The sequence below is a fragment of the Antechinus flavipes genome, chromosome 2, assembly GCF_016432865.1.
Source record: "Antechinus flavipes isolate AdamAnt ecotype Samford, QLD, Australia chromosome 2, AdamAnt_v2, whole genome shotgun sequence".
NCBI lineage: Eukaryota > Metazoa > Chordata > Mammalia > Dasyuromorphia > Dasyuridae > Antechinus > Antechinus flavipes.
The window spans coordinates 609,661,837-609,687,139 of record NC_067399.1 but is presented as its reverse complement, the minus strand read 5'-3'; the positions used below and the strand labels follow the sequence as shown (position 1 = coordinate 609,687,139).

The 25,303-nt window shown below is 34.5% G+C and overlaps 1 protein-coding gene across 1 annotated transcript in view; it reads right to left on the bottom strand.

The window, feature by feature from the left end:
• Window positions 1-25,303, bottom strand: part of KIF11 (kinesin family member 11) — a 67,591-nt gene that overhangs the window by 6,330 nt on the left and 35,958 nt on the right. Inside the window, exons 14-22 of the mRNA XM_051981656.1 lie at window positions 20,797-21,004; window positions 18,772-18,948; window positions 16,403-16,524; window positions 16,168-16,326; window positions 13,592-13,698; window positions 7,086-7,365; window positions 6,253-6,475; window positions 3,903-4,045; window positions 3,466-3,582 (exon numbers count right to left, since the gene is read on the bottom strand). Of these exons, the coding sequence (XP_051837616.1) occupies window positions 3,466-3,582; window positions 3,903-4,045; window positions 6,253-6,475; window positions 7,086-7,365; window positions 13,592-13,698; window positions 16,168-16,326; window positions 16,403-16,524; window positions 18,772-18,948; window positions 20,797-21,004 (1,536 nt within the window). The remainder of the gene's footprint in view (window positions 1-3,465; window positions 3,583-3,902; window positions 4,046-6,252; window positions 6,476-7,085; window positions 7,366-13,591; window positions 13,699-16,167; window positions 16,327-16,402; window positions 16,525-18,771; window positions 18,949-20,796; window positions 21,005-25,303) is intronic.

Genomic DNA, 25,303 nt, shown 5'->3' with positions numbered 1-25,303 from the left:
TGAAGTAAGTTGTAGACTACCATCTTGCAAGTGAGATGAGTAAGGTAGTACCAAGGCATAGCCCTGTCTTGTGCCCCACAAGTGCTCAATGAACTGAAATGGTAGAACAAATGCAGGCCTTTGATAAGTGCTCCTACAGCTCATTCCACTGGCATCCAGGGGCAAATAAACCACTGAATTGAATTTCTAAACCTACAGGAACAGGAAGGAAGAAAGGAGGAACTTTATTTTGCCATTAATGGGATGGGGATAACGTCTAGTGCAGCTCCCTTTGCTTTACTTACTCTGCCAATGTGTTCTACAACCAAGACTGCCCAAAATTTTTGTTTTTGTCATTGTCCTATTTCTTCCCATCCCACACTTATGTATGAAGCCCAGACTTTTAAACTTTTTTTCAGGGAGTTTTTATTCTCTTTGTTAGTTATTTATGCAGGCATTCATTATTTCTCTCTCCCAATCTCTATTTTCCCCACCCTCAAGTATGTAAAGTTGAAACACTTTACATACAGTATTCTTCTTTGGACCTTAGTGCAACCCTGAAGTAGATATTATGTTTATTTTACAGATAAAAAATTTGAGCTTCAGATACATTAAGTGATTTTTTAGATTTAGTAATATTTACTAGTAAATATTTATTGAATTGAAGTTTCAAAGGTAGTATTCTAACTTAGCTATCCTTGACTATTACCATCACTCTCCATTATGCTCCATAACTTTTTCTAAATTAATCTAAAAGTCTCCTTGTTTCCACTTCATGTTTCTAGACTTGTTTTTCTCTATATAGAAAAGAGATTAAGACAGAAAGCCTCTAGCCTTGGTAGATCAGGCTTTCAGCTTAATTTCACCAAATTTATTGGATGATATTCAATTTTGGAGAAGACTGAATGGAGTCAGAAAGAAATACACTTTTTCTTGATGATTCATGGAACCTATACAAAAACTGAGACCTGAAAATCAAAAAAGGCAAGAATAGTAAATGTACTTTTTTCAGCTCATGATGCAATAAAAGGCTAGGTGAAAATAAACCAAAAATTAATTGGAAACTAAATAATCTAGTCCTAAAGAGTTTTCTAAAAAGTTTCTGCTTCTTGTTAATAATAAGATTAAATTCTCCTGTATACCCTCACCTTCATACTTGTCCCATTAGCCATTGTCCTCAGAGCCAGGCAAAAATATCTGATCACAAATGGAGTAGGGAAAGGGAATTAATGGCAGTGATTGATATTAAGGTTCCAGCCCCTCTGGGTTAGGGCAGGTGAGGAACTCAGGGATTGTCAGGGATGCTAGTTATTCACACTGAGCTGTTCCATGGAGATGCTGATTAGTGGAGGTGGAAAAAGGATATATATTCCATTAGGGAAGTGGCAGGTCAGAACTGAAGAAGAGTGTGGCATAATGTGTACAGTTAAGGTAAACTGCCTTTTCTCCATCTCATGTCCCCAGAATACAGTTTTTAAAAAATTAACATAGTTTTTAATGGAAATCTATTAAGAAGTTTTGCCCCTGCAAACAAGATAGGATTTTGAAATCTAGGTTACCTGGTTATTTGGTACCAGGTTAATTGGTAATCCCTGTACCAATGAAGAAGTGCGTCTCATAGGTAACCCACTGTCCTTAGAGAGCTGCCAAGGCCTGACTTGCCCAGAGCTCTGTTTTAACTTCAAGGCCAGCTCCATGGTTCACTACTGCCCAGCAATGGAATAGAAGAACACTGAGGTTAGACATCAGCAGACTTGGGTTCAAAGCCTGGCTCTGCTATCTACCACTAGGGTGATCTTACACAAATCAAGGGGTTAGATGACCACTAGTGGTGAATTACACAATCCTACTTGTGAGACTTTAGGTCATTTCACATCTCTAGTTATCAGTTTTCCTCTTTGTAAAATGAGGGTAATGGACTCGATACCTAAGATTCCTTTCAAAATTCTTTAAATTGAAAAGCATTCATGTTAGATATATCAGCCTCACCTTATAGGGAAGTAAGAGGTGAAAGCAGAAAGGAAAAGGGAAGATTAATAGAAGTGAAAACAGAAGCAGTAGGGGAAAGATATAAGAAAGGGGGAGGGGCTATAAAGAGGGAGGCCTATTTGAGAGAGATGGAACTCAGAAGCAAAATAATGGGGATGAGGGAAAGGAAAGAGAAAAGCATAACTTAGGGCAAATAAAATGACGGGAAATAGAGAATTAGTCATTTTAACTATGAATGAGAATGGGATATACTCTCCCATAAAATGGAAGCAGATAGCAGACTGGATTAAAAGCCAGTATCTTACAATATGTTGTTTACAAGAAACACATTTAAAGCAGAGTGACACATTTAAAGTAAAAGAAAAAGGCTGGAGCAGAATCTATAATGTTTCAACTGATGTAAAAAAAGCAGGGGTAGCCATCCTGATCTCAGGCCAAGCAAAAAAGAGATAAGGAAACTACATTTTGCTAAAGAGTAGCATAGATTGAAGCAATATCAATATTAAACAGATATGTACCATGTTGTATAGTATCTAAATTCCTAAAGGAGAAGTTAAGAGAGCTGCAAGAAGAAATAGACAGCAAAACTATAATAGTGGGAGATCTCAACCTTGTTCTCTCAGATTTAGATAAAGCAAACCACAAAATAAATAAGAAAGAAGTCAAAGAGGTAAATAGAATCCTAGAAAATTTAGGGATGAGACTGGATGATATACAATTTTGGAGAAGATTGAATGGAGTAGAAAGAAATACACTTTTTCTCAATGATTCATGGAACCTATACAAAAATTGAGACCTGAAAATCAAATACAGAAAGGCAATAATAGTACATGTATTTTTTTCAACTCATGATGCAATAAAAGATTAGGTGAAAATAAAGCAAAAATTAAATGATTTTAATTTAATAATCTAGTCCTAAAAAATGACTGGGTGAAATAACAAATCATAGACACAATTGATAATTTCATCCAAGAGAATGACAATAATGAGTCAACAAACCAAAATTTGTGAGATGTAGCCAAAGCGGTCATTAAGGGAAATTTTATATCTCTAGATGCTTACTTGCATAAAATAGAGAAAGAGAAGATCAATGAATTGGGCCTGCAACTAAAACTAGAAAAAGAACAAATTAAATACCAAATCTGAAATTCTGAAAATAAAAGGGGAGATTAATAAAATTCAAAGTAAGAAAATCATTGAATAACTAAAACTAAGAGTTGGTTTTATGAAAAAACCAACAAAATAGATAAGTCTTTAATTTGATTAGAAAAAGGAAAGAAGAAAATCAAACTGTTAGTCTCAAACATTAAAAGGGAGAACTTTCCACCAATGAAGAGGAAATTAGAGCAATGATTAGGAGTTATTTGCCCAAATATATGTCAATAAATTTGATTATCTAAATGATATGTAGGATTACCTATAAAAATGTAGATTGCCCAGATTAACAGAAGAAGAAATAAATTGTTAGGTATATCAGAGGCAGCAACATTCAGTTACCTGAAAAAAAGGAACACCACCATTTATAGGATCACACACACTTGTGTCTTCTGTTGGTTCTTCATTTATTATGTTTTCATTAGTGAGCTCCTGAGCAGGTTTCTCTTCCTCTAAGTCCTAACAAAGAAAGATGGACTCAATTCAATCAGCATTTATGAAGTAGCCATTCTCCATATATACATATATACATACTGTAAATACCTTTAAGTTTTATGTGCAGTGTAGATGCAAGAGCCTCTAATATCTAAGAAGGCTTAGGAAAATTTAAGAGCCAGGTCTACAAAATACATTGTAGGAGGAGAAGGCTGAGAGGCTGAGAATGAAGAGAGGAAAGGAAAACTCACATGGCCTCACAAAGGAGTTGCCCATATTGCAATTGAAAAGGAGCCTGGTGAAGGAGGAGCCAGAAACCCCGAGATCCCAACATTTCATTTTACCTGACTCGGGTCTTCTGCTTTAACAATCACTGTTGTTAAGAGCTTAGGCTGTCTCTCTCTCAGCTGGCTGAGGAGTTGCTCCCGAGGTTCAGTTCTCAGCAATGTAGATGGGTACGAGTAGGTTTTCCTCTGTGGAGTTGAACCTTCAGTAGATATTGCAAACAAACAAACAATTAAAACACCATTCTATAATATAATACAATACAATACAAATGCTTCTGGTCCGACTTTTGCTACTTGTTACTTATGCGAGTCCCTCAACTCTTTACATTTAAAATAAGAGATGAAACGAAATCCTATCTAACTGCCCTCTCCTAGTTCTTATTACAGAGTGCCTGTGACCATCATCTCAACAACTGACAGCAAGGACTGCAAGTACACTACATTGCTGGAAACTTCTAATTATATGAAGTTTCTAATTTATGAAGTAATGAGAAAGATTTTTACACAAATAGATCAGAATTTATAGAATCAAATGAATGTTGTTCTTCATAGCAGTCAACTAGACAAGGTAGGTATTTATTCTAATAATGGTGCCATTGTTCAACAGATCACATATGAAAGGTTTATTAATTTTGATACACCTCAAATTGACCATTGATCTTTTCATATTCTTTGGCTCTGAATTACTTTAAATCATTTACAAGAATGGCAAAGAAATTTGTTACAGCTGAATGTGCCATTCAAAAGAATATGCCATTAATTCTGAAGACAATTCCTAGAGGAGTTTCAAAAACTATTTTGAGCAAATGACCAAGTTCAAGTTTTTAGCCTTCTAAAAGTAATCATCTGAAATGTTTATAAGTTCTGATATTTTTGGTTAACAAGTTTTTTCCCTGAAATGTCATCCAATCTTTTCTTTTTCTTTTCTTTTCTTTTCTTTTTCTTTTTTTTTTTTATAACTTTTTATTGACAGAACCCATGCCAGGGTAATTTTTTACAACATTATCCCTTGCACTCACTTCTGTTCTGATTTTTCCCCTCCCTCTCTCTACCCTTTCCCCCAGATGGCAAGCAGTCCTATACTTTTAAATAGGTTACAGTATATCCTAGATACAATATATGTGTGCAGACCTGAACAGTCTTCTTGTTGTATAGGGAGAACTGGATTCAGAAGGTATAAATAACCCGGGAAGAAAAACAAAAATGCATGCAGTTTACATTCATTTCCCAGTGTTCTTTTTTTGCGTGTAGCTGCTTCTGTCCATCCTTGATCAAATGAAACTGAGTTAGATCTCTTTGTTGAAGAGATCCACTTCCATCAGAATACATCCTCATACAGTATCGTTGTTGAGGTATATAATGATCTCCTGATTTTGCTCATTTCACTTAGCAGCAGCAATCTTTTATTTTTCAAAAGTTTTTCTGTTTCATGACCTATTTTTCACTTGTTCAGGAAGCTAATAGTAAATTCTATCAGCTCTTTAGGAAACACACATATTCTAACAGATTCTGAAAACCTTCAAAGCCTCTCACTGAACAAACTCACATTCTTAGGTTATGAGGTCTAGAGACCCCAGACCTGGAATCAGAGGACCTGGTAACACATGACCTGCCTCTCTGACCTCTGGACCATGCAGCAATTATTCCCTCTCTTTGGGTCTCAGTTCAGAGGCTCAATCAGATGAGCTCAGTGGGTCCTTCTAGCTCTTCACCTGAGATCCTCTCATCTTCTAATATCTAGGATCTGCTTTCTATTTGCTACACTACCAGAAGCCCTTTCTTTATCTCAATCAGGCCTGAGATTTTCAATGTCCTCCAAATGGTCCTTCCTAGGCTTGTCTCCAAGCAGTTTTTGCACATAGGATTGATTCCTCTTATTTAGTTTCATCCTTTCTACTTCAAGTCACACTTCCTAGAATATATTAGGTAGAGTGGAAAAAAATCTGAGTTTGGAACCAATGGTCATGCTCCAACACTTGCTGAGTTGCCTGGGGTCTGTGTGGTCATAGTGAAGTCACTGGACCTGTCTGAGGCTGCTTCTACTTCTGTAGAAAGAGAAGGATGCACCTGGATGCTTTCCAGACTTCTTCCATTTCTCACAGTCATGGTCTTATGAAATTTTTACTGATTACTCCAATATATAATGATATTTTACTTCTCAGATGTTCCATGGCCCTTACATGTGCCGCCATCCCTATCCCAGTCTAATTCTACATTAAATACAGTCATTTCATTCTCCTTTTGTCCCTAACTGGGCTAAACTGCTCAAGGCTAGCAGCATCTTGTTTTCATCACCCCTAGCATAATGCTAGTTATTTAGTAGACAATCAAAACAAAAATTTAGTTAACAAAATTAGAAATTCAGTTAAATTTGTAACAATATAACTTGGTTTCCCTTCTAAACTACCTGTTGGAATATCCAGTTTCAGGTCCTGTTGCAAAAAGCAATTGAGTTTATTCCAGCCATATTTCATGATATCATGAAGTTCTTCACTCTGTTCCACCAGCCTTTCTTTGTCATTAGTTATTTCATCATGAAAGGAGATCAGATGGCTCTCTTGTACTTCCTTTTGTCCATTGACTTTTTCCATGATCTCTGATTTGGATATAACACAACCTTGCTTTACAACCTAAAGAAGATATAAGTGAAAATTTGCCAAAACAATTAGACTCACTAGTTCTTTAAAATGTCATTTCTTTTTCTGACAAGCTGAAATCATGTGATTTTTTTTCATTGTCCTTTATGGGAGAATTATCTCTCTTTTGCAAAAGGAGAAATCAGGCCATAAACAATGTAAGAAAAAGATTATGTTCAAACAAGTAAGTCAAACCACAAGCTGGTCACCAATTTTCTTTTAAGTGATCACTAAGTATGTGGTTGCAGAGGCAACAACCTTGAAATCTTATTAGAAAAGTAAAATGCACATAAAAGACATGAGGATGGGATCATTCTCTCTTAAATGCTGAAATAATAAAAACAAAATCCAAAGGTAACTATAGACCTAGATGATTGAATAGGTTTCTTAATCACTAAACATCAGACAAGAGAATAATTAATCAAAGCATGAAATCCAGGATCACTTAAATGCCATGATTATACATTAAGAGTGAACATAGAAAGAAATAGTTAAACCACTTCAAAAAGAAATGCACTTTTAATGTAAATTTCTAGACAAAAATATTCAATTTTCTGACCAATAATTTTCTCCTCAAAGTAGGCTCCAGTTAAAATAATATTACCTTTAATAAGTTATCAAGTTCTTCTTTCCTTTTGAGTAAGCCAGATATCCATTGATCTGAGAAATGGACAGTACTTGTATTCATATCCTTATACCATTGTTGGGTCTCTTGTGACACTGTCTGAATGCTGCAATTGAGCTTCTTACAATGTTTGACAGATTCTTCAACCAACCCAGCACTTTGAGAGTTAAAATGTCTGAGTTCTTGTGATAAATCATCAGAAATAGCAAGAAATTTTTTATTGTGAGAAGTTGTACTGTTTATGATATCCTTGGAATGCCTATGAAGAAAAAAAAAAGGTACAGCTAAAATTATGAATACTAGATAAAATATGAAGTGATTTTTACAAGGTTCATAAATGAACACATTTTATTTACAACTTTTTTTTTTTTTTTTTTTTTTTACTAATTGGAGATGAGATTCATGACTCGAATGGGGAGATGAATCCAAGAGGCTGTAACTATTTCTTTAAGAATTAGGGAATCTTTGAACACTTTTTTATATGAACCTGTCTTTTGAAGTTCTCTCTAGCAGCATATTATTATTTCTGTTCCCTGTTTTTTCTCCCATGGCTACAATTCTTTGATTCTGAGACTTGGTTCATTTGTAGGTCACTCATAGAGACTCTTGGCTGTACAACTCTCCTGACTGAAGTGCATACCTTATCAACATAACTTCACAATAATTAAAGTAGGTTAGATTTTCCTTTTGAGACAGACTACACTAATATTTCAACTTCATTAAATTCATATTGATGTACATGTTTAACATATATTGGATTATTTGCCATCTAGAGGAGGGGGTAGGAGAAGAGAGGGAAAAAATTTGGAACACAAGATTTTGCAAGGATGAATGTTGAAAATTATCCATGCATGTTTTGAAAATAGAAAGCTTTAATAAAAACATTTTTTATTAAAACTTTAACATATGATTACTTTCCATCCCCTGTAGCTAAAAATGCTCTTCCAACCTACCTCTCAAATCTTTCTTATTCTGAATCCCTGTCCTCAGCATAACCCTGCTTCCTCCAGATCTATAACTCTTATCACTATCTTATTTAGTTCTACTTCTAAATTTCATCAAAACTACTCTTACTTGGCTTTTACTATGCTCTTTGGAACTCTTATTATAAACACAATTTTCCTATATCTGAGCCCTTCAATCATTCCTTTTACATAGCTATCCCCTAAAGAAACCATAGCACACTCAAAATTTTTGGCAGGCTCTTTCCTATGTCTATATTCATATTCAGATCTCCTCCTGCTTTTAAAAACAAAATCTAAATTATGCCTTTAATGTCACCATGTCCCTCTTATGTTTTCCACTGACAAATTTCTTGAAGTAGTCTAAATTTGTTGCTTTTACTTTATCAGCATTTACTCAGTCTTTTTGATCTGGCTTCCACTTCTTTGATTATTCTATTGAAATGGCCCCCAAATTTCACCAAACAATAACAACATCTGACATTTATAGAAAAATTCAGATTTTCAAAGTGCTTTACAGATATTACATTATTAAACCTTGCATCAATCTGGTGAAATAGATATTACAGGTATTAATTAGCATGCCCATTTTGCAAATGTAAAATTCAGTGGGTTTTTCTCAGCCCTCATCTTCTTTGACATCTGCAGATATTGGCACTGCTAACCTTCCTCTGGGCAAATGGGTTGCCAGGTTTGGAGTCAAGAAGTCTGAATTCCATCCAAGCCTCAGACACTTACTAGCTGTGTGATCCTGGGCAAGTAACAAACCTTTCGTTTCAGTTTCCTCATCTGTAAAAATGGTTGGAGAAGGCAATGGCCAGCCCCAGTATCTCTTCCAAGAAAAAGCTAAATGACATCCCAAAGAGTCAGACACAACTAAAACACTTGAACTATAAATAAACTTCTTCATCTGCTTGACATCTCTTCCTCTGTATTCCACAAGACCACATCAGTGTCATGATTCTCTAGCCTCTGCCTGGGCAGTCTCTTCATCTTTTTATTAATCTTATTAATGTTAACCTTATTTTTTGGTATTCTTTTCTTCCCTGTCTACATCCTTGTCCCTAACATCATCACTTCTATGCAAAAAGTTTCTATATTTTTATCTCAAGTCTGATGTCTCTCCCAAGTCTCAGATTTTTGTTATCAGCTGTTTATTGCACATTTTCAACCAGCTATTTTCCTTGTACCTCAGGTGCAACAGGTCATACTAAGATCCTCAATTATCTCTAAACATGTTCTTTCTGACTTTTCTCTGCCATTGGCAGTGCTACTCTCCTGGTCACCCATGCTTAGAATATCAGCCATCTTTGACTTCCTTGTTCCTTATTCTTTTTTTTTTTTTTTTTTGATTTTTAAGATTTTATTTTTTTTTCATAGCTTTTTATTTATAACTTATATGTATGGGTAATTTTACAGCATTGACAATTGCCAATCCTTTTGTTCCAATATTTCCCCTCCTTCCCCCTCCCCCCTCCCCTAGATGGCAGGATGACCAGTAGATGTTAAATATATTAAAGTATAAATTAGATACACAATAAGTATATGACCAAACTGTTATTTTGCTGTACAAAAAGAATTGGACTCTGAAAAACTGTACAATTAGCCTATGAAGGAAATCCAAAATGCAGGCAGACAAAAATATAGGGATTGGGAATTCAATGTAATGGTTCTTAGTCATCTCCCAGAGTTCTTTTGCTGGGCATAGCTGGTTCAGTTCATTACTGTTCTATTGGAATTGATTTGGTTCATCTCATTGCTGAGGATGGCCAGGTCCATCAGAATTGATCATCATATAATATTGTTGTTGAAGTATATAATGATCTCCTGGCCCTGCTCGTTTCACTCAGCATCAGTTCCTGTAAGTCTCTCCAGGTCTTTCTGAAATCATTTTGTTGGTAATTTCTTACTGAACAATAATATTCCATAATATTCATATACCACAATTTATTCAACCGTTTTCCAATTGATGGGTATCCATTCATTTTCCAGTTTCTGGTCACTACAAAGAGGGTTGCCACAAACATTCTTGCACATACAGATCCCTTTCCCTTCTTTATGATCTCTTTGGGATATAAGCCTAGTAGTAACACTGCTGGATCAAAGGGTATGCACAGTTTGATAACTTTTTGTGCATAGTTCCAAATTGCTCTCCAGAATGGCTGGATGTATTCACAATTCCACCAACAATGTATCAGTATCCCTGTTTTCCCACATTCCCTCCAACATTCCGCATTATCTTTCCCTGTCATTCTAGCCAGTCTGATAGGTGTGTAGTGTTATCTCAGAGTTGTCTTAATTTGCATTTCTCTGATTAATAATGAGTTGGAGCATCTTTTCATATGGCTAGAAATAGTTTCAATTTCTTCATCTGAGAATTGTTCATATCCTTTGACCACTTATCAATTGGAGAATGGCTTGATTTCTTATAAATTAGTCAGTTCTCTATATATTTTGGAAATGAGGCCTTTATCAGAACCTTTGACTGTAAAAATATTTTCCCAGTTTATTGCTTCCCTTCTAATCTTGTCTGCATTGTTTTTGTTTGTACAAAAACTTTTCAGTTTGATATAATCAAAATTTTCTATTTTGTGATCAGTTATGATCTCTAGTTCTTCTTTGGTCATAAATTCCTTCCTCTTCCATAGGTCTGAGAGGTAAACTATCCTATGTTCCTCTAATTTATTTATAATCTCATTCTTTATGCCTAGATCGTGAACCCATTTTGACTTTATCTTGGTGTAGGGTGTTAACTGTGGGTTGATGCCTAGTTTCTGTCATACTAGTTTCCAATTTTCCCAGCAATTTTTGTCAAACAGTAAGTTCTTATCCCAAAAGCTGGGGTCTCTGGGTTTGTCAAACACTAGACTGCTATAGTCATTGACTGTTTTGTCCTTTGAACCTAACCTATTCCACTGATCAACTAATCTATTCCTTAGCCAATACCAAATGGTTTTGGTAACTGCTGCTCTATAATATAATTTTAGATCAGGTACAGCTAGGCCACCTTCATCTGATTTTTTTTCATTAATTCTCTTGAAATTCTTGACCTTTTGTTTTTCCATATGAATTTTGTTGGTATTTTTTCTAGGTCATTAAAATAGTTTTTTGGTAGATTAATTTAGGTAGTATCCTTAGGTAGTATCCTAAACAAATAGACTAGTTTAGATAGTATCCTTGTTCCTTATTCTACACATCCCACTAATCACCAAGTTCAGCTAATTGTCTACCTCCACAATTTTGCTTTCAAACTTTCATTATTCTGCTTCAGACCACCATTATCTTTCACCAGGACTGTCATAGTATAAGATCTTACTCCCACTATTCTCTTATCCTCCACATTGTTTAATATACTAGGGCCAAATTAACTATTTTAATGCACAGATCTGATCAATCACTGTTACTAACAAATTTTTGATGGATTATCATAGACTACCAAAAAAAAATTAGCTCCTTGGTCTAGCATTCAAGTCCTTCTACAATTTGGCCTAAACAAACCCAGCCTTCTCTCAGATGACTTCATCTCATACACTGAGTTTCTTAACATCCTATACGTTCTTGAATATCCACTATCCCTTAATATTCCATATTCTTACAGCTACACCTTTGCTAAAGTTCTTCATTATATTTGCACAATTCCCTTATGCCAATATCTGCCTCTTTATAGAGTTCCATTCTAGCTTTCAAATTCAGAATTTCCATAAAGCCTTTTCTAATTTCCCAAGCTGGAAGTCTGTCCTTTATGTTTCAAATAAACATATTTTATGTTTATTTATTTAAAAATAAAAAATAATTTCCTTTCAAAATTTGTCTTATTAATATACTTAAAAAACCCCATCATTATTACTCCCAATACCCCCGTAAACCCTCCCTTGAAACAAATAAATAGTCAAATTAAATAAATCAACGTGTTGGTCACCCCTCATCTGATCTTGAAGCACTTCATATGTACTCTAATTTGTACTTTATTTGGTTCCCTCTTTTATCTCCTCTATATGACTAAACTTTTTGCAGGGCAGGGATCATATATTACTTATCTTCAGTAGAGTCAGACTAGAGTCATGAAGGCCTGGGGACTAGAGTCATGAAGGCCTGGGTTCAAATGCTGACTCTGCTACTTAAGTCATGGTATCAAGGACAAAAAAGCTCACCTCTGTAAAACTTAAGTTTCCTCATCTGCAATATGTAGCTAATTATTGTAGGCAGACCCCATAGGGATATTGTTGCATTTCAAAAGAGAAATGTATATAAATGGATGGCTTTGTAAATTTTAAAGTGCTATATATCAGTTACTAGTGAGTCCTTTAATTTGTACTATATATACCCATGCTCAAATCATTTGAAATCAAAGGACTAAAAGGAAAATACTGCAAAGTCCCATTTTAAGTATCATAAAGGTTTATATGAAACTATTTTTAAAAAATGCATTATACATATCTATCAAAATGTTAATGTAACACAATAAAATAAAATATTACTCCATAGTTAAATTATAGAAGGAATTAACTATCTATTAGAAATCTTCTTAGAAACAATTAAATTTATAATTGTGAGAGTTATTTACTTTTCCCTAAAAAACTCCTGGAAAGAACCAATTAAAAATGTCATCAATATGTTATAATAACATAATATAAACTTTTAGCATTATAAAATGTTATAAAGGTATGATATGACAAGTGAAAACAGAAGGGTGATAGTTATTACATAATCTAAAAAAGACGAAGTTGAAAGATAATCAATCACCTCTTCCAAAAGGCTAGAAGGGTCTTGAGATCTACAAAACCATTCTCCTTTTCTTAGAAAGAAATATTCTTAAGAGAGGAGAACAAGAATTTATAGTATTGGCAGAGCTGATAGAAATATTTAACAATTAACTCCCCTGGGTCTGAGTTTTCTTTTTAACATTGATCAAGAATCTTTTGGTATATAACTTGGTTTTCATGATTGAATACATTCATTATGAAAAAAGTGGCTCTTGAAATCAGCACACACACACACACACACACACACACACACACACACACACACACACACAATTATAAATTAACCCACTTATTATAGGATCTTATTTCTTTGTTTCTGAGATATATTATTAACAGTAGTATCAGACTGTCTGCAAATGGGGACCTTAAGGAGTAAAGAAACTCAATGATGCTCTCAAGCATTGCTAGATGAATCAGCATTAACAAAATAAATAGCTTCTGAATATCTAAGAGCTGTCTCATTGCTTCATGTATAAAGCACTCAATTCCATGAGAAAACAAAAATACATTATTAAAAAATCCACTATGTAACCCGCACCATATCTCCCAACATTCACCTAAGAATCTAAGAAACTATCCATCTGTCCTAGATTCCTTCTTTGTACCTAAGATCAAATGTAAACTTCTCTGTTTGGCATTTAAACCTGAGTTCTAGCCAGAAAGTGTCTGATAGCAAGGTTATTAAAAAATGTGTATGTTGAATCAAATACATTAGCTTACAGATGTTACTAAAAAAGTTATAAGCAGCAAAAAAACTTACTGTTGTGTATTTTCTTGAATATTTCTGAGTGGATTCTTGATGTTTCCACATGTTTCTTCCAAGACAGAAAATTTTTGTGCCCAAAGATTCATTAACTGGCAAAGTTCCTATAGGTGAAAATGCCCCCACAAATTATGTCATTAAACAAATAGTTAACTTTTGAGTTCCTAATTAGAATGGAGCAAAGCAATGATATTGATGTTAAAATGGGACAAGTAATCTAATCCAAAGACCAGGTAGATAATCTGAGGCCTAGAAATTATTATGACGCGATTAAGGTCTTTGTGCAAATCGATCTTGGCTCTCCTGACTCCCAAAGTCAAGTGCCCTTCCTCCCATATGAGAAGCTCTCTATTTAAAATGAATACCTGAGGAATTCTAGAAATGCCAGTGATATAAGACTTCTCATATTGAATGGAGAGCCCAAACTGATTCAGGCCAATTGACAGTATGACTCTAGTTCCTTTGCTACTAAATAGCAATTTTAGAACAAACGTAAGATTTGAAGCAATTTCTTTAAAGTGCTTTAAAGTCTGCCTTGAGAAGAACAGAGGCAGAAGTCATGGGGTTGAGGACTTGCTGCTATCCTCTGGACTTCATTTTCCATCCAAAGCAACTTGTACTGGAGAAAACCTGCAATTTGTAAATCACTAAAAAAAGGTCACAAGGTTCTTCTGTCAGATTTGGTTCATGGAGCTATATCCCCACCTGCTGGGATTGTTAGGCATTTATTGCTGAAAGCCTAAGATGGTACTCTATATACATACACATCTATTTAAACAAATGTGTTTTGATGAAGTAGCTCTTTCTCAACATTTCTGGTCCAAAATTTCCCTGATTTGAAAGAAGCCATAAAGTCCCATGATATATGATTAAGTCATATATTTGGGGTCAAAGGACTCATACAATAAGCTGAAAAGCTAGAAAATTGTGTCTACCCAGAAATTCTTTATCATTAACTTGGCCTAAATATAATAATGAATACCTAAGAGCAATATTTAATTGACTATAAGGTTTAAATATTTCACAAGTTATTTAAAAGCAAGAAGGGATTAAGAAAAGTCCAATTTACTTTATAAGAGACTATTCAGATCACTCTAGCAAAACAGATCACTAATAATTAATAAAAATGTAGCCAGAACAAGTTATGTGAAAGTTGCTCTTTAATCAATTCTTCCCCCACCCCAAGGCAATTGGGGTTAAGTGACTTGTCCAAGGTCACATAGTTAGGAAGTGTTAAGTGTCTGAGACCAAATTTGAACTCAATTCCTCCTAACTTCAGGGCTGATGCTCTATCCACTGAGCCACCTAGCTGCCCCCTTTAATCAACTTTTAAAGACAGATTCAGGTGACTGGAAAAAAGATCAGGAGAGACTGGAAGATTTTAAGAAAACACAAGGGCCTGGGCCTCACTGAAGTTACTGCTCAGGAAAGCAGTTCTTGGCTCTGAGAAGAGCTAGCTACTCTTGCTAACTGATGCTAAGCTCAGATATCTTCTGTTGGCTGAAAAAGTACAAATACTGAAGTAGTAGATAGAGCACTAGCCCTGGAATCAGAAGGACCTGATTTCAAATCTAGCTTCATATATTTGACATTCAAATATTCTAGCTGTGTGACCCTGGGCAAGCCACTTAATCCTGACTGCCTGACCAAAAAGCAAAACAAAAAGGAAGTTAGTAGTGTTAGTTCCCTTTCTAGAACTCAAAGGTAAAGCCCCAGTCACCCACATTAGCTATAATCCAGAGAAAACAAAGCTGAAAATAAATTTCTCATTACAGCTTGGCGAACCAAGAATGTAGAAAATTTCATATACTGATATACATGGCTGAAGAGTTAATTTTGCTAAACTATTTTCTTTCTTTAACATCTTTTAACATCCCTTTAACAAGGGATGCTTAGCTAGATAAGGGAGGGAGAAAGGACATTCAAAATGAAACAGAAGTATTGATAAAAATAAGGTAATAAAAATTAGCTTCCAAAATTTCATCTTAGTTATACGTTACTTTTTCAAGACTTGGTATATTCTTCATTTTATTATTGGACTGTTAATCTTTCCCCTTTAACCTCATTTTTTAACCTGCTTAAATAAACTATTCTTTTTATCAATAATATTTAAGGGAGAGCATTCCACACAGAGTAACCTGCTGACAGATTAATTTTAAGTGGACTATTGCCAATTGCTTAAAGAATATTTTCCTTTTTTATTTTTTTAAAGACTAGATCTCTATCTCACCTAAGCTGAAAATATTATATTCTATTTCCTACCTGAGCTTGGTTTTTTGTCATTAGGCAACTTTATGACTCTCCACTTTTGGGGCCTATGACTCTGATGTGGGACTTGGTAAGGCTACCAGATCAGCAGGGGATGTCATAATGCAAAACTCTGGAGCTCAAGAGATGTGCCAGTTTTAAGCTTCTTTGGTAGCAGGGATAAAAAGCCAGTCACATTAAAGAACTTTAAGAGTATTACCAACTTCCAAACTTTTTAAAATGCTCATTTCAGAATGCTTACATTTCTTCAAGCAAAGGTGATCAAATGACCCCCACCCTCATAAAACCAGCTTTTCATCTGATACCTGAGCTTGGGCTTGCTTCAATATCTTCAGTTCATTTGTCAGGGTTTCACATTGCTTCTGAGATTCAGCCAAGGACATGTCAGTATTTTCCTGGAGTTTATGTAGACTTTTACACAGTGTGTTGAGAAAATCATCCATTTCCTTTTTTTGATCTTCTATCTTTGAAGAAAAAGGATTTAGTTTCCTTCTTATTCTGAGGTTTTCTTTCAAATATTAAAAATGAAACATTTGTTACCTTATCAGCTACTGACAGAAGAATCTTGAATTTACAATTCATTTGACAGCTGAGTTCCAATAGAGAGACTACCACAGGGGAAAGAATCGTGTCCAGTGATTTATCAAGCTGAGTTTTATGCTCTTCCTAGATTATTAAAAATAAAACAAAAACCATAGACATTAATCTCCTTAATGCCCCAAACTAAGGCAATTAAATTAAACTAAATAAGAAATTCTAGAAACAGTTGGCTAAATGTTCATTAACTGCATAAATGTGGCTAGCATTCTCTTAATGATTCCTAAGAAGCAGTCAGTGTGGGAGCTGACACTTAGGAAAGTCCTAAGTCACATCATCCTATTTGGTCTGTGCAATTATTGTCCTGAATTTTAACTTTAAGAAATTAATAGACTTTAGGGGTGGTTTTCTGGGGAAAAAAAGTAGTGAAATTAAGTTTGAATGATATCCAACTCCCTGTGTGCACCTGGTGGAATAAATTCAATTCAACAATCATTTAAATGGGGACTAGACACATGATCCTGGGATAGATGCAGAGGACACAAAGACAAAACTACACAGTGCCTGCCTCTTGAGGAGCTTACATTCATGCAAATGAATAAGTAAATACAAATTACATAACTGCAAATTTTCAAAGGAGAAATTTAATAAATAGAACCAGAAAGAAGGGTAAGAGAAACAATGACTAATAGTCACAAAAAACTTGCATACACCTCAGCTGTTCAATGAAAGAAGCTACAAGGAGGCACAAGTAAGGAAGCAGCATAGCCCAGACATGGGAAATCACTTGTATAAAGACAAAGGAAAAGGAATGTCATGTATGGGAAAATATAAATAAGCTAATTTGGTTGGGATATAAGTATATGAAAGGAAGGGAATAAAGTATTTAAGTGTCCACTAGGGCATTATGCTAAGCACTTCACAAATATCTTATCTGATTTAAAGGATCATCCTAGAAAGTAGGTGCTATTATTGTCCCTGTTTTACAGTGAAGAAAACTGAGGCAGAGAGAGGTTGAGTGACTTGTCTAGAATCATATCAGTCTTCTATCTAACCCATCTACTTGGCTCGAGGTGAAAAGCAAAATGAAGGAATATCAGAAAGGTGGTAAGACATGTTTTACCATATATTGGATTACTTACTGTCTCTAAAGGAGGTGGGGAAAAAGAAGGCGAAAAATTTAGAAAACAAGGTTTTGCAAAGGTGAATGTTGAAAACTATATTTTGCATAGGTTTTGAAAATTGAAAACTATTATTTTAAAAAAGGGGTAGTGAGAGCCAGTTTGAGAAGGACTTTAAATGCCAAATACAGTTTATCCTAGAAATCAGACTTGCATTTTAGAAATGCCATTTTAGCAGCTGTGTAAAAAATGGTTTGGAGAACTAGCAGCAGGGAGACCAATTTAGAGACTATTACACAAAAGTCTGGATGAGAGGGAGAGTAAGTAGGAATGAGAACAGTGAAGAAGGATAAACAAGAGAGGTTGTGAATGGAAGTAAGGATGAGAAAAATGTGGCAACTGCTTACACCTAAGAGCTGAGGGAGAAAAGAGTCAAAGCAGCAAATCTTATTAACTGAAAAGGTGATGGTGCCCTCAACAGGCATGGGAAACTTTGAAAGAGGTGTGAGTTTGGGGTGATGCTACATTTTAAACATACATCCTATTTATAGGATATCCTAACATTAGACATCCAAGGAAAATATCCAAGAGGCAATTTGTTAATAGGACACTGAAAAAAATTAGGACTGGATAAGATGGGAGATAACTTTAAGCAAAGTGATGACTAATCTGTAAGAATTGAGCTATTTATAATAAAGAAAAAGACCACCAAAATAATAATATTAATTTTAAGTACTAGACTCAAATAGGTATAGGTTATTAGTTGAAAATTGGGACATAGTACCTGACAATAGGACTAGGGCTAGTTTGTATCAAATTTGTAGGGGCTAATATTTTACATATCCATCACTTCCTGGATCACTGCCTTTTTATGGAGGGGAGACTCCATATTGTAGCTCAATAAAACTATATGCTTTGCTGTGCAGGGTTATCCAAGGCAGATGGGTCTTAATGAAAAGTTCTGACAAAAGAGAATAGGGAAGGATGGGACATAAAGTAAGAGGATCCTGTTTCCATAGCAGGTTTATTCATTTGCCGTTAAACAAAAACAAAAACATATAGTTGACATTTCATCAATATAGTATTATAATAGTATTTAGTGATATAATTCACATTTATAAAATGCCTCAAAATTTGCGATATTCTTGATCTGCTTTATTCTATTTGATATCCACAATGATGTGATTATATAGCTTAAATAGGAACATTAACCATTAACATTGTTTCATAAGAGGATACAAAATAATTTACTTGCCAACAATTTCTGAAGAACAGTTTTACTTTCAGTTGTTATAGACTCTTCTTTTAGTATCACATTCGAAATTTGAGAAACATTGGTAGATACATTTTCTAAAATTGAGGTGAGAGATCCCAGTGCAGTTGTTGTAACACTATCTAGTGCAGAGGAACTGGTGGATAATAGGTGACCTATAAAAAGAAAATATGATTTAAAATCGATACTATTCGTAAAGTTGACAAATTTAATCTAATTCCTCATTCTCTCAAACCCTCTACTGAAAATGCTTTCCAATTTATAATGACCTCCCTATTGCCAAATCCAGTGTCCTTATCTCACTCGTCATCCTCCTTGACTTACAAGCTGCTCATCTGTTTACTAGTGACTAAACCTTGTCTTTACTTTCTCCTCCCTTGGTTTCTTAGATAATACATTTTGCTTGTTCTCTTCTTACCTCTAACTACTCCTTCTTTGCCTCCTTTCTTGGCTACTATTCTGACTCCTGAAGGTTATATATTTCTCCAGGTTCTTCTCTTTTTACTTGGCCAAAATCATTAATTTTCAGTTTTAAATCTGAGATCTACACAGATGACTTTCCAACTTTTCAAAGTCTCTTAAATCAATTTGTACTCAGTCTATGTTTAGAAGGAACTGAAGAACTAACTTAAGATTCTTCTCTCACCTTCCATATCTAAACAATTAAAAAGTTCTGCTTTAACTATCTGTCACTTTAGTACAGACCCTCATTCACATCTACCTGGACTACAATAGCTTCCTAATGGCTCTTTCTATTCAGACTACTAAATCCTTGTATCTATCGTTCTCACTATTAATACATAAATATTTCTTTATGTAATCATCTGACCTTATTATTCTTTTTGCTCAAAATCCTTCAGTGGTGTCTTGTAGCCTATCAAAAAAATGGGGGGAAGAGTTCAGACTTGTCTGCCTGGCATTCAAGGCCCAAATCAATGTGAAATCTCTCTGTTTAGGCTTTCCTTACATTAGTCATCTGTATGTATTCTATGTTCTGGCCAAACTGGCTTACTCTATCTATATAGTAATTAAGGTTTTACAATAAAATTTACATTGTAATGTTATATTATATAATTAGCTATTTAATCTTACTTTTGCAGTTGGATTGGACCTAGTAAATATAGTCCATCTCACTTAGAGAAGAAAAAAGTGAAGATCAAAAAAAGTGTGACTAGGTTAAGGTCAAAAAACTAGTGAAAATCAGATGCAGAATCTTCTAATCCAATGCTCATGCAAGAACCTTATGAGGCAATGTGGTATTTGGAAAGTATGTTGGGCCTGAGATCAGGAAACCACTGGGTTTGAATGCCATACTGGCTGTGGGGCCAGAATTTCCTCATCTGCAAAAAATTACTTACATATCATAAATATCATAAGTACCTACCCCAAAGAGTTGTTGTAAGAATCAAAGAGGATAAATGTGGGATTTGTTTAAATTTAACTTCAATAAATGTGCTTTGTAAACCTTAGAGCAGTATATGAACCTTACATTGTTTTGTCCATATGGTTCAGACCTGTGATTTCTTGAGCACACAGTATGGAAACTCCATCCTCATCTAAAACTTATCTCCAACTTCTGGTTGTCAGGGCACTGAGAAATTATATGATTTGCTCATAGTTACAGATGGCTGGCTGGCTGGCTGGCACTCACACTCGCGCTCTCTCTCAATTTGGTCAGAAGAAAATCTGTTTAGTGATGGCTATAACATGACATACTAATGGCAGAGAATGAAACTATCTATGCCTATAACCCTAATGATGACAAAAGCACATCTGTTATAAGATCTGCCCTACAAGACTGATTAAACATTGAATCAAGGGGCAGAAGAATTTGAATCTGGTCTAGGCTAAAAAGCCTCAACACATAATAAAACATATTTCATGTTTCCAAAATCATATTGATAATATTTTACTAAATTTGAGACTAACATATAAATGAGAAACTAAAATAAATTAGGACATTAAAAAATACATATGTATATAAACACTGAAGTTGAGCTTACCAAATAAAGTACTGTATGAGTCTAACATGGCTTTTTGTTTTTTGGTGCCATCCTTGATCAAAAATTCCATTTTATTAAATAAACTATTCAGGTCTTTGCCAAATATTTCCTGGGCTTCAGCATTATGCTTGTCAACTGCTTGTTTACGATCCAGTTTTGAATGTAGACCAAACACATCTTTTGTCGTCTCTTCAACAGTACTAAGTAACTATTTTTAAAGTGAAAAGGAAAATAATAGCATCGGTAAGATGGATATTAAAAAAACATTACATAATTAAGACAGTCAATTCCTTCAGAATATTAAGGAGATGAGTGAAAAATGATGATGAAAGATAGTACTAATCCAGTGTGCAGTTGCATTCTTTGTCCTTCCACAAAAAAAATCATGTTTATTTTTTAAAATTATATTTCATACTTATTATCACTTCCTGTTAAATATTAAAAAGATGGTCCAGTACCAATGTCCTTATACAATTTACTCTCAAATTAATCATTTGCTTAAGTGAATCTGCATACTCCAGGATTTTATGATTATTCTAAAATGACAATTAAAGTTAACCTAATTATTCCTGTATAAATCAAACAATACACATTTTATGCTTTTTTCTTTCCTTATTTTTCCTTCTTTGCTGGGTTAATGAGAGCTCACAGAATTTCAATTCATCCTCTGTAACACAGGAATGTAGTTTAGTATTCAGGAGGTATGAAAATACTTTTTTGTTTGGTTTAAACCATCAATCAAGATCTTGTGACTTCTTAGAATTTCTTTTTTTTAAATTTAATTTAATTTAATTTTTTTAATTTTTATTTAATAATTACTTTATATTGACACTCGTTTCTGTTCCGATTTTTTTTTTCCCTCCCTCCCTCCACCCCCTCCCCTAGGTGGCAAGCAGTCCTTTATATGTTGGATATATTGCAGTATATCCTAGATACAATATATGTTTGCAGAACCGAACAGTTCTCTTGTTGCATAGGGAGAATTGGATTCAGTTATAAATAACCCGGGAAGAAAAACAAAAATGCAGATAGTTCACATTTGTTTCCCAGTGTTCTTTCTTTGGGTGTAGGTGCTTTTGTCCATCATTTATCAATTGAAACTCAGTTAGGTCTCTTTGTCAAAGAAATCCACTTCCATCAAAATATGTCCTCATACAATATCGTTGTCGAAGTGTATAATGGTCTCCTGGTTCTGCTCATTTCACTTAGCATCAGTTCATGTAAGTCTCGCCAGTCCTCTCTGTATTCATCCTGCTGGTCATTTCTTACAGAACAATAATATTCCATAACATTCATATACCACAATTTACCCAGCCATTCTCCAATTGATGGGCATCCATTCATTTTCCAGTTTCTAGCCACTACAAATAGGGCTGCTACAAACATTTTGGCACATACAGGTCCCTTTCCCTTCTTTAGTATTTCTTTGGGATATAAGCCCAATAGAAACACTGCTGGATCAAAGGGTATGCACAATTTGATAATTTTTTGGGGCATAATTCCAGATTGCTCTCCAGAATGGTTGGATTCGTTCACAACTCCACCAACAATGCATTAGTGTCCCAGTTTTCCCGCATCCCCTCCAACATTCATCATTATTTTTTCCTGTCATCTTAGCCAATCTGACAGGTGTGTAGTGGTATCTCAGAGTTGTCTTAATTTGCATTTCTCTGATCAATAATGATTTGGAACTCTCTTTCATATGAGTGGTAATAGTTTCAATTTCATCCTCTGAAAATTGTCTGTTCATATCCTTTGAATAGAATTTCTTTAAAGTGCATTAAAGTTCTATTCCATTTTCATTAAGGATTAAGTTGTTCTTTTTTTTAATTCAGTAAATAAATTTCCAGTTTCTAAATGGAACCAGGCAGCCCAACTTCTACATACCTACTCCAGTAAAAATCTAAAACTAGCTCTAGAATGAATAAAAATCAAAAAATCCAATGATTATCTATACTATATTAAATAATATCAACTACCACATAACTGCACAAAAATTCAGCAAGAAGCTCATAGGCAGGAGAAAAGGGAGCCTTCACAAAAAAATCTATACTAGCCAGAATGATTAAAAAAGACACTGGAAACCCTAGATGGGTCAATAGACCTATCTCTTACAGGATTCTGTATGTATCTGGAAGTAAGAAAAATAGTAAAGTTCTATGACAAAGAATAACCAGAAACCAATAGAATAAATCTTGAAAATGTCCCAAGAGCTCTTGATCCTAATTGCCAGTGCTTAGAACCTCAAAGATGCAGGAGTCTAGAGTCTACCAGCACATTTAGTATAGAAATTCCCAGGTCGTGGAGTTGAGGGAAAGAATCCAAATAACCTAGTTTAAGACTAGGAAGGCTAACCACTTCACCCAAAAACACAGCAGGCGGCAAAGCCCCACTTTAGGAATTAAAGCTAAAGAAATAGTGAAAATAGCAACTACTTTTAAAAATTATATATTGGGATAGAAAATGCCATCCAATCTAGAGAAAGAACAATGGAGCCTGAATGCAGACTGAAGCATTCTATTTTTCCCTTTTGTTTTATTTTTTCTTTTCTGTGGTTTTTCCCTTTTGTTTTGACTTTTCTTTTCCAACATGACTAATATTAAAAAAAGTGTTAAAAATGATTGCAAACATATATCAGATTGCTTGCTACCTTAGGGAGGAGAGAGGGATAAGAAGGGAGAAAAAAAATTTGGATCTCAAAATCTTACAAAAATGAATATTAAAAACTATCTTTACATGTACTTAGAAAAATAAAATACTACTAAAACTTTTTTTTAAAGAATAATTGTGTAACCAGATAATCCAAAAATTCAACCTAGGAGAGAATAATTCCATACCAATTAAAAGCACAATCTTAAAAAAAAAAAAAAAAAAAGATTTTCCACAAGACCTAAAGGAATGCCTGGAAGAATGAAGAGATTAAACAACAACAACAAAAAAGAAAGAAATTTAAGTTTTAGAAAGAACTGGAAGGAGAAAAAGCTTAGAACAGAACTAATGTGAAATCAATGATATCCAAGCCATTCTCCAATTGATAAATGGTCAAAGGATATGAACAGACAATTTTCAGATGATGAAATTGAAACTATTACCACTCATATGAAAGAGTGTTCCAAATCACTATTGACCAGAGAAATGCAAATTAAGACAACTCTGAGATACCACTACACACCTGTCAGATTGGCTAAGATGACAGGAAAAAATAATGATGAATGTTGGAGGGGATGTGGGAAAACTAGGACACTGATGCACTGTTGGTGGAGTTGTGAACAACTCCAACCATTGTGGAGAGCAATCTGGAATTATGCCCAAAAAGTTATCAAACTGTGCATACCCTTTGATCCAGCAGTGCTACTACTGGGCTTATACCCCAAAGAGATACTAAAGAAGGGAAAGGGACCTGTATGTGCCAAAATGTTTGTGGCAGCCCTATTTGTAGTGGCTAGAAACTGGAAAATGAATGGATGCCCATCAATAGGAGAATGGCTGGGTAAATTGTGGTATATGAATGTTATGGAATATTATTGTTCTGTAAGGAATGACCAGCAGGATGAATACAGAGAGGCTTGGAGAGACTTACATGAACAGATGCTAAGTGAAATGAGCATAACCAGGAGATCATCATACACTTCGACAACAATATTGTATGAGGACGTATTCTGATGGAAGTGGATTTCTTTGACAAAGAGACCTAACTGAGTTTCAATTGATAAATGATGGACAGAAGCAGCTATACCCAAAGAAAGAACACTGGGAAACGAATATGAACTATTTGCATCTTTGTTTTTCTTCCCGGGTTATTTTTACCTTCTGAATCCAATTCTCCCTGTGCAACAAGAGAACTGTTCAGTTCTGCAAACATATATTGTATCTAGGATATACTGCAACATATCTAACATATATAGGACTGCTTGCCAATTAGGGGAGGGGGTGGAGGGAGGGAGGGGAAAAATCGGAACAGAAGCAAGTGCAAGGGATAATGTTGTAAAAAATTACCCTGGCATGGATTCTGTCAATACAAAGTTATTATTAAATAAAATTAAGGAAAAAAAAATCAATGATATCATGAAATAAGTATTAGAATAAAAATTTTTTAAAAGAAAAAAGGAAAGAATATAATATAGTTATTGCTTTCAAAAATAAAAGACTTGGAAAACAGGTCAAAGACAGATAATCTAGAATCAAATTCCAGAATGCAAAAGTTAGAGACCTTTTGGAAAGCAAATCAGAACTGTGCCCAAATCCTAGAAAGTTATTAAGCTATGTATACCTTTGGACTCAGGAATATAAAACCTATGCCTTTAAGAGATAAAAGAATGGAACGGAAAAAAAGAACTCATATATATTCCCAAAAAGTCTGAGTGCAGTTTTAAGCTTTTATAACATCGGAAGTATGTTTAAATGCTTACAACCCATAATAAGCATTGAGAAGTTATTTAAAATGTTAAAAGTACTGATGATTCTTATTAAAATTCCACATCCTGACCAACTTATACTATTTTGCTCT